At 43.4% G+C, this 13,349-nt stretch overlaps 1 protein-coding gene across 4 annotated transcripts in view; it reads right to left on the reverse strand.

Moving 5' to 3' along the window:
• Positions 1 to 49: 49 nt before the first annotated feature.
• CLIP1 (CAP-Gly domain containing linker protein 1) overlaps positions 50 to 13,349 on the reverse strand; it is a 51,216-nt gene continuing 37,916 nt past the window's right edge. For all 4 annotated transcript variants that reach the window (XM_065739216.1, XM_065739214.1, XM_065739215.1 and 1 more), the window contains 7 exons: positions 11,296 to 11,416; positions 7,514 to 7,566; positions 2,610 to 2,727; positions 2,202 to 2,361; positions 1,967 to 2,016; positions 910 to 1,034; positions 50 to 272 (listed from right to left, as the gene is read on the reverse strand). In XM_065739216.1, coding sequence (XP_065595288.1) covers positions 50 to 272; positions 910 to 1,034; positions 1,967 to 2,016; positions 2,202 to 2,361; positions 2,610 to 2,727; positions 7,514 to 7,566; positions 11,296 to 11,416 — 850 coding nt within the window. The remainder of the gene's footprint in view (positions 273 to 909; positions 1,035 to 1,966; positions 2,017 to 2,201; positions 2,362 to 2,609; positions 2,728 to 7,513; positions 7,567 to 11,295; positions 11,417 to 13,349) is intronic.

Consider the following 13,349-nt stretch of genomic DNA (forward strand, 5'->3'; position numbering starts at 1 on the left):
TGTGAAGTGTCCGTGGGCCGCGGCCGCGCCGTGTCAGAAGGTCAGAAGGTCAGAAGGTCTCGTCGTCGTTGCAGTCAGCTGTCCAGTGCCCAAACATCTCGCAGGTGTCGCAGTAGGGCCGCTCCTCCCGCCGGCTGCCGTGGTGCGCTGAGTGCGGAGGCTCCTCCAGCATCTGCGCCTGGGTCGGGCAGTCCTCGGTGTCGTGGAGGTCAAAGCAGCCGCAGATGTCGCAGAAGAGGCGAGGCGTCTTCTTGGACAGGCCTTCGTCCTCACTGCAAGACCACAGCATGTCAAGCAGAGCAGTTCTCTCTCCGAAAGGAGTGCTGCCCCCCTGCCCTCCCACAAAGATACCTCACAATTACTGAAACTATGGAATACCACAGTGGTCATTAAAAAAACTGTTAGAGAAACTCTGCTGAAAACCACCTGCCCTTACACTACAGTATTTACTAAACAAACTGCTCTGTGTAAACATATGCACACACACACAGGCACTGTCTGAAAAGAAACACAGGGAAGCTAGTTTATCCTCCTGACAGAAGACTCACAATTTACAAATTAGGTCTGCATTCCGTCTCTTTGACTGGATATCCCCAACTCAGCGTAGATAATGGCATCTTAAGAGCAAATACTCTTCTTTGTAACTTGGAAAGGGCTGACCTCAGCCAAGACTGACAACAGATCCATTACAGACACCAGCACTTGTGGCAGTTAAGTACAGCAGATCATTCTGCACCACCCAGTACACTGCAGTAATAGACTTCAATAGACTCAGTCTTCCTAAACTCAGGAGGAAACGACGTGTTTGTGAAGCAGCTGAAAGCAGGCTGATGTGTTGTGCAGCTGACAGAACTGACTCCTGCCAGCACCTCCCAGCACAAAGCCAAGATTTCCCATTAGGACTTATACCTGTCGTAGTTGACTGTCTCCTCTTCATTGCCATTGAGGGCTGCTTCACACATTCTTTGTATTTTCAAGTTTAATTCTTCATTTCTCCTTTGCAGATCTACTATCACTGAATTCAGGAAGTCAATCTGTGACAATGAAGAACAAGAACAGTCAGAAGGTGGAGAACTGCGTGCCCACAGAAAGCAAACACCACAGGAGTGGCCCTCAAACTCCCACAGGAGTTAATGGGTCTCAGCCCACCACCAACAGATGAAGCTCTTTTTCTAATGTTACTGTTTCAGCATTAATGCCCCAACAGTGTAATACTGATATGAAGTGCATCTCTGTCCCTCTGGACCTGTTGCTCAAGTGAGTGCACCAGGGGCTGCCAGGTCACGCCCTGAGCAACCCCAGTGGTGGCAGAGGGACAGCACAGTGCACCCACACAGCACTTCCTGAGCCACTCCAAGCAGACAGTACCACACAAGTACTGCTGACAGCAATCAAGAAATGGCTGGCAAATTATCACTGTGAGTAAAATAAAAAGTAAGGCAAGAAGTGGAACAAACCTCTTGCTGATCAGAAGAAAGCATTGCCATCAGCAGGTGGATTCAGGGAGGAGAAAAAAAAGAAATTGGTGGTTACTGAAGTGGTTAATTGCACTGCTTCTGACCTCTGTACAGTCTATGGCACGAGGAAGGACTGTTTTAATCAGTATGATCAGCTCCAGATATTTAACAAGAACTTCTGTCGTGGTCACTTCTATTCTACCCATGCCTTCTTGTCGCAGGCAGCCTGTTGCACTGCTGTCTTTTACCATTATCATACTCTTTGATACATATTTTTCCTAGATCTGTTACCAAGCACATGGTAACACAGCAGCTGCTTTACCCCCAGTTCTCCTGCTTGCTTCCTCGTGTCATTCTAGCCATTGACAATTCCCTTCAGAAGCAGAAGGTGAAAACAAAAAGCTGTCTCCTACAGTCCCGACTTCCAAAACCTGCTAAGGAACAGTATGAATTCACTCTGCCTACAGACACACTGCTGTTTTAGCTCGCTGATGTTTCAGATCAAATACCTGCTTATCTTCTGTACTGTCATCCTGAAGTAAATTAGCAGCAATGTCACCTTTAAAGAGAAACAAAAAAGCAAGGCATAAACAACCGGTAATTTAAAGGATGAAACATCCAATGGCTTATTAGTCACAGACTGGAAACAGTGGACTATCTCATTTTAACTATGCATCTAACAGCTGCAAAATGTGCACCATTAAAGCTGAAAGCACAGAGAAATAAAGCAGCTCTCTCTTTTACCTGAGGGGCTGGTTACAGGTAATGGCTGTTCACTGTTCTCTTTCAGTTTTTGCTCCAAGTTCTTCACCTTTTCCTCAAGTTTCAGCTTATCAGACTCCAGTGACTTAACCACTGACTGTAAGGTTTTTGCAGAAGCATTTTCTCCACGGAGCACCGTGATCTGTAACAGTTATTTGAGAATGTTTAGGTCTTCCAGAATGAAATGGAAGCACAAAGGCAATGTGCTATGAACTGAACTGCCACTGCAAACACAGACCAGCACTCACCTAACTGGGCATACACAGACACCTGAAGATTTAATTCTAAGGTTTAATGCTAAACTGACAAAATAAATCAGCCAACCCTTCAGCTCCAAGTCAGACTCTGCTAGCCATGGGATTAAGACGTGTCCTGCTTTTCCTCGTTTACCTCATTTCTGAGTTTTTCCAGTTCTTCATCTTTCTGTGTGATCAAGGCACTGGTATCACTGATGGATTTTTGTAAAGACGCTCTCTCTTCATCAATTTCTTTTTTTAATGTCGATTCTCTAGAAGAAAACCAAACACAACCAGGAATCATCTCAAGAATGCGTTAATGTCGCTGCCTACAGAAATTTTATTTCACATATGAGGACACCATAAGAAGTTGTTCTTAAAAAGAAAGCTCGGTTCTGTACGTAACTGAGATTTTGTATCTGTATAAACACGTCAGATGTCACAACTTTGGAAACAAAGCAAGAAGTTTACCTAGGGAGCACATGCCAGAATCTGCATATCATCGTATCCGTTTGAATTTAAAGAAACAAGTTATCAGACAGGGGAGATACGGGGTAAGCAAACACGTCGCACAATGTTCCACCAAGCCTAACATCAGAGTTTTGTTACTTCTGGAAAATTATTAACAAGCAACAAAACATACATGCAAAGCTCACTCTACGAGTTGTCATGCAAAGCACTGATGATGCTGGAAATATCAGATGGTCCTCACTAATTTCAGTAACATTATTTCCTGAAACAGATACTTCAAGTGTTTCTAGGCTTTAACAACTCCCGTTTCACAGAATTCCGTGTGGGATTTGTTTTAATTCATGAAAGGTTTCAAAAAGAAATCCTCCCAAGCAGGCACAAACCCTTTCTGTGTATGCATGCCCTGGCTTCCCAGCTTTTTCAGTTATCTAATGAAAAGGAGAGATGACTTCTGCCCACATTCCCTGCCCTGCTAGCGTCCTTAAGGCATCACCACAGTGACATCCTCACACGACTGCTCACAGATCTCCCTGAGGGTCACAGGAGACACACTGCTGAGCAGCTGTCCTCTGGTGGAAGGACTTCTGCTACAGAAATTCTGTAAAACTAAAAAGGCTTTTGTTTAAAAAAAACAAAATCAAAACAAAAAAGGGCACACATACAAAAACCCACTTCCTGCTATTCCACAATCTGTGTTTACTCATTTAAAGGAGAAATCTGCTTCTGACAGCACCACCAGTGCCTGGCAGCTGACTGCCAACTCTCCAGGCCCCTGAAGACAAAGCCAGGTCTCTACATGACTCCAGACATCTCTGGTCAGACGACCATGGTCTCACAGCTCAGAAGTTTCCTTCCTCCGAGCTCTGAGAGCTGATGAGAACTAAGCTGGTGGAATGCACATCCACAGAGAGCACACGACACAGATTTCGTTTCAGTAACATACAGAACTCTCTGTGCTCAAGGGACTAAGAGCAGAACACATCCCTGTGGGACAGAATGCCACAGGCAGGGGCAGCTAACAGGTCCAAACTGCAATCCTTTATATCCACGGTATCTACAGTTAGTGAGAGCCATGATACCCAGAGCATGAAATACAGTGAGCCTCAGTGACTCGATAAACGGGAACCCAACAAGGAGAGCACAGTTAATGAAACTCTTCCACTGTTCAGATGATACTCAGAAAAGCAGCAGCAAGTGGAGAATCTGGGGTTTAGAAAAGCTGATGCCGTTACCAAAAAAGAACCCAAAGGGTGATTTTTGCAATGACAGAATTGATCTAAGGAGAAACAAACTGCAGACTGCATGATCTCGCCTTGAATATGAGTTATACTCCTGTCAACAAAAAGGGCAGTGGCATTTAGCAGACCTCCTCATGATCCTTTATCAAGTCTGATTCAACACAACACTGAAGCATGACAATCTCAGCGTTCTTAATAGCATTACTCACACTCTCTAGCCCAACCCATGTTTTTAAATGCCAGGAGTGTGAGAAAACAACGCCCTGCAAATGTACAGGACACTGCTGCACTCTGCAACCCACAGAGCTGCAATGGGCAAGAACTTTTGCAGGATGCTCCTCATGAGCTCTCTCCTACCTGAGACTTTGCCCAGGTTTTCCTTCTGCTCTGCACACAGCATTAAAAGGCAGATGGAAACTCCAGTGACTCAGCTCATGCTCAGGAAGTTGTTATTAAGCCACTGTTTCCACTGTTTGGTCAGATCCTCATCTTAGAGATGAAGGCCAGACATATGCTTTCTGTACAAATACAGTGGATTGACATTTGTTGGCCTTGTAAAAAGGAAGCACAAGAATTCAAAGGTTCAAAAAGGTAAACAGGTTGCAAACATACAGTATATGTTTATATATAGGAGTTGAGAATATTGTAACACAAGGGGAAAGAAATAAGAGAGGGAAAGAGGAGAGAAAACGAGAAGGGTTGCCAGGCAGGGGGGAAGGAGCTTGTATTACAGCATTGTCTTTTTCTTTTACAGAGCAGACTGCAGAAGCAATCCTTCACAGCTCCAGTTAGAGAGCCTCTAAAATGCACACACTGGATAACCTACAAATACAGCAGGTATATTTCACTAATTACTTAAGTGGGGATCACAGTTCACTTCCAGCATCAGCACAGAGCCTGCCCCACTGATGCTCTCAGCTTCAGCAGTGGCAGTGCTGTGATTTGAATGCGAGGAACACATCCAGTGCAAGGGAAACAGAGGGAGGGAACTTAAACTTCTCCCCTGGAAGTTCACATCCAAACATCTGCTTGCCAGTAGGGATCTTGAAAAAACTGTCACTTCACATGCCAATTTAAAATCCCACTCTCCAGGGGAGGAAAAGCCATATTTTGAGTGGAGATGGATGGGGTTGTTTTTTTTTTGTAACTGGAAAAAAACCCATCACCCAGATTCTTCCCTTACCACAAAAACCAGACATTCTAAGAACGAAGCAGGTACCTTAAAGTGTTACTGGGCAAGCTTTAAGAATGCAAGATAACAAGAACCAAACGTTAGAAACATGGAGTAGAAATGCCAAGTACCATAAGGAAGAACTAAATTTGCACACCCATGGGCTTTTTTTTTTTGTAAAAAATATAGACTTTATATATATGTGTATATATATATATAGCTGAGTATTTTACAAAACAAAAGCAAGACACCAAGGGACAAAGGCAGCCAAAATATGTACAACAGCTATACTTAAAAAAATCAATAGTTATTTATTATAACGTGGATAGACTTTCTTGAGTCTTACCATTAAAGACACACAGATATAGCAAAGGAAGCAAGGGTAGGAAAGGGAAGAGAGAGGAATGAAATGAGTATCGATAAATAGCGCAAGCTCAAAGACAGTCAGACAGTTAGCAACCCACAACGAACCTCATGAGCTGAAGTAACACAGAACCCCATCAGATCCATAGCTACTGATCTCCCATCACTGCTAGCTCAACTGTTTCACACACAGTTGCTACACTCCTGTGGTGGAATGGAAGGAAGGTGGGAGAGCTACTGCTGGAGGCCTGACCTAACTCAAATAAGCAGATGACTGTTTCACTATTTCACATTCTTAAGACAAAAGGAAGAAACCACCACTCAACACCATCTTTAGTGGAATTCAGGAATTTAGACAGACACTTTTTGTTTAATTAGTTCCTCATTCAGCCTGCTTTTGTTGGCAAATAACCATAGGCTTCCATTTTTAACCCCTCATGGTTTGCTTCAATGACTCTGACCTGCTTTGTTTTATCTTTTGTATTGGAGTTTATTCAACACCAAAAAGAAATGTCATTAAAGTCAGCCAGAAATTTGGGCATCTCATTGTAACCAGAAGTGAAGGCAGATGGACCTGCCAGCCTGAAAGCAACGTTAACATTCACTTTAACCATTTCATATCCATGTCAGCTATTTCGAGCAGTTCACACAGAGTAAAAACAGGTACAAAATTAACTGCTAAGTGCATGCGTGATGCAGACGTGGCAGATCTAACTCAGGAGAAGGAAAATCAGAGCCACACATCTTGCCCTTAATATCTAACTATAGAATTTGTATTCTAACGTGTACAAATAGTGCTTATGCTATTATGCACAGCTAAAGACCCTGCGATCCAATTCATGAGGCCAATTAAAGCTGGAACTGCAGCTGCTGACTTTTCTGTCTGTATAATGCCTAATAAAACTGCTGCATTCTCTAAGAAGGCTTTAGCTTGTGTAATATCCTATGTGCATCCTGTCCTTCAAGAGAAGGGTGAGACGTAACAGAGCATGCATCACCTTCCACCAAATAACAGATATTGGGGAATAAAAACAGACTCTGTATATTCTGAGTAGCCAAGGATGTACATGGACACTGAGTGCTGTTACTGCTGGAAATGATAACACGGTCTTGTTTGTTTTTTCTTGGGGCACATTTGGTGTCACGGAGATCTGCCCCTTTTTCTAAGAATTTGCATAATTACTTTTGAAAAGGTGACACTTGTCTGAGCACACAGTGGTGCACAGCCAATTCCTGAGAACAGCAGCAGCACGGCACGTTTTGTGACTTGGGACCTTTTACTGAACTGCAGTTTACAAATGGATGCCCCAGACACCCAGGACAAATCTCCTGGTATTTAATGGCAGTGCTGAATGAACTGCAATAACTACGGATACGGTGAAATTCGTATCTCAAAATGATCCAACAAAGGCTGAATAACAGCCTTTATTTATTTATTTTAATATCAATCCTTATCATCTCTCTATTTTTTCCTCCTTAGGAAACCGACCGGTGAGGATCTGCATCTGTGACATTTATCAGACTGATGAACAGTCTGAAGAGGACTGAAAATGAACAAACTGAAGAGGAAATGGACTCTCTACCACTTCTTTTCTTATTTTTTCTGCTATTAATAATTACATTTTCATCTCCCTGTTTATACAGAAATGTGGAAGATACCTTCTGTAAGCCCAGACTGCATAAAAACCTCAATTCCTTTAAACACCATATAGTAGAAAAAATTGCTCCTTTTTGGCTTTTCTTTCTGTATTATTGTTTTGCCAACTTTTCTGTAGGACTGTTATAGTTAGAAGTGTCAGAAAAAAAACACCTTACCTCTTTTTCATCTCTAGTAACTGGTTATTGAGTACTGATCTCTCCTCTTCCAGCTAAAACACAAACACAAAAAGCCCACAGTTAATACACAAAGGGTTATTTCCTTACAATGTATCAGAACATCACATTCATAAAACAGACATGGGAGAGGCTACAGTGCACACATCCTTGAAGAGACTGATTTTCTTCTAGGACAATGCAGGCACAGATCATTCGGTGACCAATGTTAGCTGGTATGGGGCTATTACTGCTTTCAGGTGTTGTGAGGCCCTATGCACACAAGAAGTGTGAAGTACAGCAACAGAGTGCCTCTTGGCCCCACGCACACCACAGAACTGTGAGTATTTGCATTCCCAGCTGTCAAGTTTCACCCAGTATTCATGAATTACTGGATTTCCTGTTGTTTTGACCTGGCTACTGTACTACTGAATCCCCGTATCTGCTACTGTAACAACCTGGAAAACTGTACTACTGATCTGAGTTGGTTGCTGTACCACTATAATGAGATGAATTATTCATCCCTAAAGCTGCTGGTGGTGTCTATTACTGCATCCCAAACCTGTGACTCTGCAGGGCCCCCACAACGAGCAGCTTCCACTGAAAACAGTGTCCCAGGGGTGGGGTCCGAACAGACGAGCACACACAGCAAGCAAATAAACGAAAGACCACCAACCAACTGTAGCAACCACATCACAACCACAACACCCCAACACAGAAGACACTGAAGTAACTGAGAACTTCTGAGAATGTTTGAATTAAGTATTTTTAAGGCCAATTTTTTTTTTCCCCACCACTCCACCTCTTTTCTCTCCTTTCTGCTCACTCACTGCCCATGCACCTCAGAACAGCCTTCAGCACTTGTGAGATGCTCCAAGACTCGGAGCACAAACCTTGCATCCCTCATCCTTTTTATCTTTCTGGTTGGCTGTGGAGAGATGAGAGATTTTTGTGTAGAACAAGGCAGAAGAGGATAACAGAGACAAGTAAAGGACAGCAAGATGCTAAGTCTGCTCTCTCACTTGCCTCGGAGCAGACTTCTCATGTAGCTTTAACAAATGATGGTGCAGCTCAGCTGATAGATGTTTCTGCAGTTTTCCAATGAAATTAAAATGCCTGGGCTAGCCTGAAGCTTCCAAAATGCCACAGCAAATACTCCGAAGCCAGACAAGCTCCCCAAGCTCAGCATCTATCTGACTAGGAATCTTTAACTAATTACACACAGCTAATTATTTATGAATCGATATAAAAAACCACCCCTCAGCATCTTTAGGCACTTTAACCTTTAGATGTCAGGATAAATCATTCATGAAAGAGTATTCATTAATTTTGCAAAGTGTGTCACATGCAGCCACAGATTCACTAACCCAACTGACTAGCAGCACACTTAGAATTTATAGTTACCATAGTGACTGCTCAAAATACTTAAAACATATGCCTGCTGTCTTTCTTACTGCATTTTAATACGGAAGCCCTGCTACATTTTGTGCTTTCCTCCCTACTGTCCAGTTTTTCAGCATCTACTGTATGAAATGCAGCTCCACAAACAATGCTGCTCTAAGACCTCTTCTTTCCTAGCATCAGCACTCATTCTCTTAAACCCAACTGAGCAGTTCTGCATAGCAGCATTCTTTCAGTCCCCACAGACAGCATGAAGCAAGGAAGTCCCAACAGTGCTGTAACTCGGTGCCTAAAGACTGTGTTCATTCAGAATAAAAGTGCTGTGGGAATCCGTGTGACTACATTAACCTGAGAGAGGCAGAACAAGTTGGCTTTAAGTTTAGGGTTAGGTAAGATCCAAAGGGAACATGAAAAGAAGTTGCATTCCCAAGGGTAACAGCAGGTCTCCATCAGGCAGCACTGGTTAGTACTTTATGTGCTCTGGGTGGACACAGAATGCTCTCTAGGAGGATGTATATCTCCCATTCAAGGAGCCAAGAGATATAAAACAGCTCTGGGCAGATACATACGTATCAGTAAGAACTGAACAATACTGAGTTCACTGTGTAACACCGGAATGGAAAATGCACTCTGCACGACACCAGTCTGCATCTGTTCCTTTTGCCATGCAGAATTCCCTCGAACAACCAAGGCCTCTCCCAGACTGCTAAGAGGCCAGACAGTTCACTGGATCAAACATTACATTTCAGAAATGCAACAGCACTCCCACATTCCCGAAGTCCACATTGTAAGATTGGAGGTAAACAGACTGTTTCTCAAGCTCTAGCAGACTATCCAAGCGTTAGTTATGGCAGCCATCTGCTCATGGACAGAAAAGGTCATGGTGAAAGGGAACTGAGAATATCCCAGTTTGCAAGGTGATTGGCTCTCTGTGCTTCACAGACCTGGCACTGAGATAGGATCCCTGCTGACAGACCCACAGGCAGACAGGATGCAGACACCAGGACTGCTCTGCGAGTTCACCTGGAAACTACGTGAGGCCACAGTGAGACTGCATTCACCTCGTGGGCTGGAGGGCCCCTTCCTTCAGGGACTTTCTGACTATCAGTTCTGGCTATTTAGGATAGCAGAAAGATCTGACCGATGTCGCTGACTCCTTTTCAAGTTACAACTCTTTCTGAAAATAAAAGGTTGCCTCAAAGATTCTGAAATAATTTAAGAAAACATGTGGGAGTGGGGAGCAGAGCTCCCACTGGCTGCTTAGGATGACAGCATTCTCTTATCACATCACTACTCAGATGCATCATGAGTCAGTGGCTGAGCCCACACGTCTGGGACTCAGGTTAATCATCTCCAAAGGCTCATCAGGATGAAGAAGCTCATGCATTACTCCTAGCAGCAGCCAAAAGGATTTAGAAACTTGCTAGATCTGTAGTTACTCATCCTCAGTATCTCAAAGCAGGTTAGGTTCCTCGGGGGAAAAGCCAACCTCCTGTCTTCAAAAGCATGAGCCTGCGTTATGGGATGGAGGGCATCTCTTCCACTGCCACTGAGAACAGGCATACAGAAGAGCTCTCTCAGAAAGCCACTACTACAGCCATGCTCCACTCCTGCTTTTAGTCTAGATGTTCCTTAGATGCCTTTTTGGTGCATTTATCATGGGAAATGCTCCACAAGAAAAGAAACTGCCATATACAATGGATGTAAACCCAGTATCTCTTTGGCAAGTACCAGTGTTATAAGCTGTATAACTGAGCCCATACTTTAGGATTCCAACGTGTCTATGTGTAATATTGAAAGAAAAATTAGTGTTTTTTTCCTATAAACTATAAAAAAGAACAAAAAACACCTCACATCAATTCTAGTCCTCCAGTTCCAATACCTGACTGCAGCACTCATCATGTACAAGCACAGCATTGTGTCTAAGTAAGCATATACATGCACAGTGCTTTTTATAGACTCCAAACAAGTAGTTTCAAATAGCATTCTGCAAGACATCCTAAATATTCCTTTTTACATGGGAAGAGAGAGCAGGAATAAGGAGAATTAAACAGATATATTTCCTTAGTACTGCTCAGTCGGAAATTTTAGTTGTATAATAACACTACTCCTGACAGAACGTGGCTGTTAATACATTTGGCTACATCACATTTAACTTCTGCTTATTTCCAAGCCTCCTGAGTATCCTCTGTAGGTTACACAACCTCCTGTTAGCCTGCAGCTCTAACCTCCCAGTGCAGGTGGTTTCCAAATTTATTTTAAAACCTTCTCAGAACAGCTCATCTTTCAATCACAAGCATGCAGTGCAACGTCACCCAGACATCAGTGGAAACAGCATGTACCACACTTTCACCACAGGTCAGGAAACGTTCCAGCCACTCTACCTTCTGATGACTCGTGACTTCGTCCCTGCTCCTGCCCAGCTCCTCGGCAAGTTTCACGTTCTCCTCTTGCAAAGCTGCGAGCTGCTGGGACTTCTGAGCAGCTGCCAGCTTCAGCGCTTCGCTGCGAGGACAGAGAGTGCATTGTTACCATAGGAACGAGGGAGGCAAGAGAAAACTGTGGGAGAGAACCAGCTTCACAGCTTGGAAAAATACATCTAGGTCACGTGCCTGGTGGGACTGATAAAAAAGGTGACGAGCCATACCTCGGCTGCACACAGATAGGTTTAACCCTGAAAAGCAGCAGCAGCAGCACAGAACAACCGCCTCCTTCTCCTTTAAATGCACTGGACACTCAAAGAAAAGCAGGGTGAATTCAGCCTGCTCGTTCTGCACATTTCCAGTGGTTATCAAGCACTTGGATGTAGGAATATCCCTCACAGCGACTGCTGCTGAGCTTCACAGCCCAGACTTGCTCAGCAATGAACGTGGCTGAGCACTCTGCAGTTAAAGCAGATCTGCTTTTAAAACAGAAAGAAGCTCGTGGTCTGCACCCAAACTGAGAACGTGTGAGAGCACGGGGTCAGCTGCTCCGGCCGTGTTATTACTCAGATACAAAAACAAACAACAAAACAAAACCTGAAGTGTATTTGCAGGTTTCATTTTGCTACTAATACACGTCATTTCCTTCAAGTAAGTTTATTTTTGACTTATTTTTGCCCGCCTGTGAGACAAGTGACCAGCACAAGTTCTTAGAATATTTGAGGATGTCTTAAAAAAAAGGAAAAACGTATGCTTAATTTCATCACATGGCAACTTTTATGACTGTGTTTTGTTTTCAAAAAAAAAGGAGTCTCAGTGCTCCTATGTGCCAATATTACAGAGAGTTAAACCCTGACCGGAATATTAAAAATACTTGTGTGGCTGTGGGAGGCAGGGGAACCCAGAAGTCAGAATGTACTCATCAAGCACTTCAAAACAGAAGAACTCTATGGGCTGTTACTGGGAACAGTTAAACAAAAGGAAGTCTGATTGACCTTTGGAATTTAGCACGTAACATGACTTAAGATTTTCCAACCATTTCTTCAACCTCTGATCTCCAGCTACACCACATTTTAGTTATCTACCTCTTGACCAGCTTTCAATCCACCTGGACTTGGATTAAGCAGCTGGCTCTCCTCACTGAACACTGATTCAAAAGATCCTGGTATGAATGCACTTGCTGATGCAGGAGCATATCTGTCACCACGACTGTTTGTTCAAACCAGCCTTCTCCTGAAAATATTACAGTCTAATATATTTTGTCTTTCCACACAATCAGTCTGCTAGCCCCACACTGCCCCAGCGTTACAGAAATGAATATTTTGCTTTGGCATTTCCCATGAGCGCGGAGGAAGGCAGGAACTGCAGACAAAATCCCACCTTCCTTCTGTGGGGCTGCTCTCTATTCAGGCAGGTTTTGAAAAGCAAGTAAAGAATGGTCACAGGAGGGAAACTAAGTATTCATTCTGTGAGCTGATTTCCTTTGTGTCCTGCATTGACCTCAGAGTAGTGATGAGAACTGTCACAAAATTAACTGAATTAATTAATAACAACAAGGAACCATGGATGCTCTTATCTATCAGCCCAAATTCTGCACTCCAGCTCTCAGCATGCAGGCTGGAACACAGGCTTGTGACTTGATGCATTACATCTCAGAGCTGGGGGACCTGCAGCTCCTGGACAGCAGCAACAACGTGGCTGGACTTCTATTCACAGCAGCACACTTTGGTACAGTAACACCGCACATACAAATTACGTCCCATGCTTTGTGGTTACTCTGTGTACAGTGCTACACATTATAGTACATAAGTATTAATTTCTCAGGTGGTAAGTGATCAACTCTAATTCTACATGTTTATATACGTGGCACTTGTATGGTACCAACAGAAAGTAAGAGCACAGTATGGCAACTGGAGAAAAACAAATACGGCCGTCAGGAGAGAGAAAAGCAGAACCCAATCTTCTATAAACAACACCTCTTAAAACTACCAGACATTCCAAGTACACTTATAAAG

This window comes from Cyrtonyx montezumae, unplaced genomic scaffold, assembly GCF_038088225.1.
Source record: "Cyrtonyx montezumae isolate F1298 unplaced genomic scaffold, pur_monq_1.0 scaffold_23, whole genome shotgun sequence".
Taxonomy (NCBI): domain Eukaryota; kingdom Metazoa; phylum Chordata; class Aves; order Galliformes; family Odontophoridae; genus Cyrtonyx; species Cyrtonyx montezumae.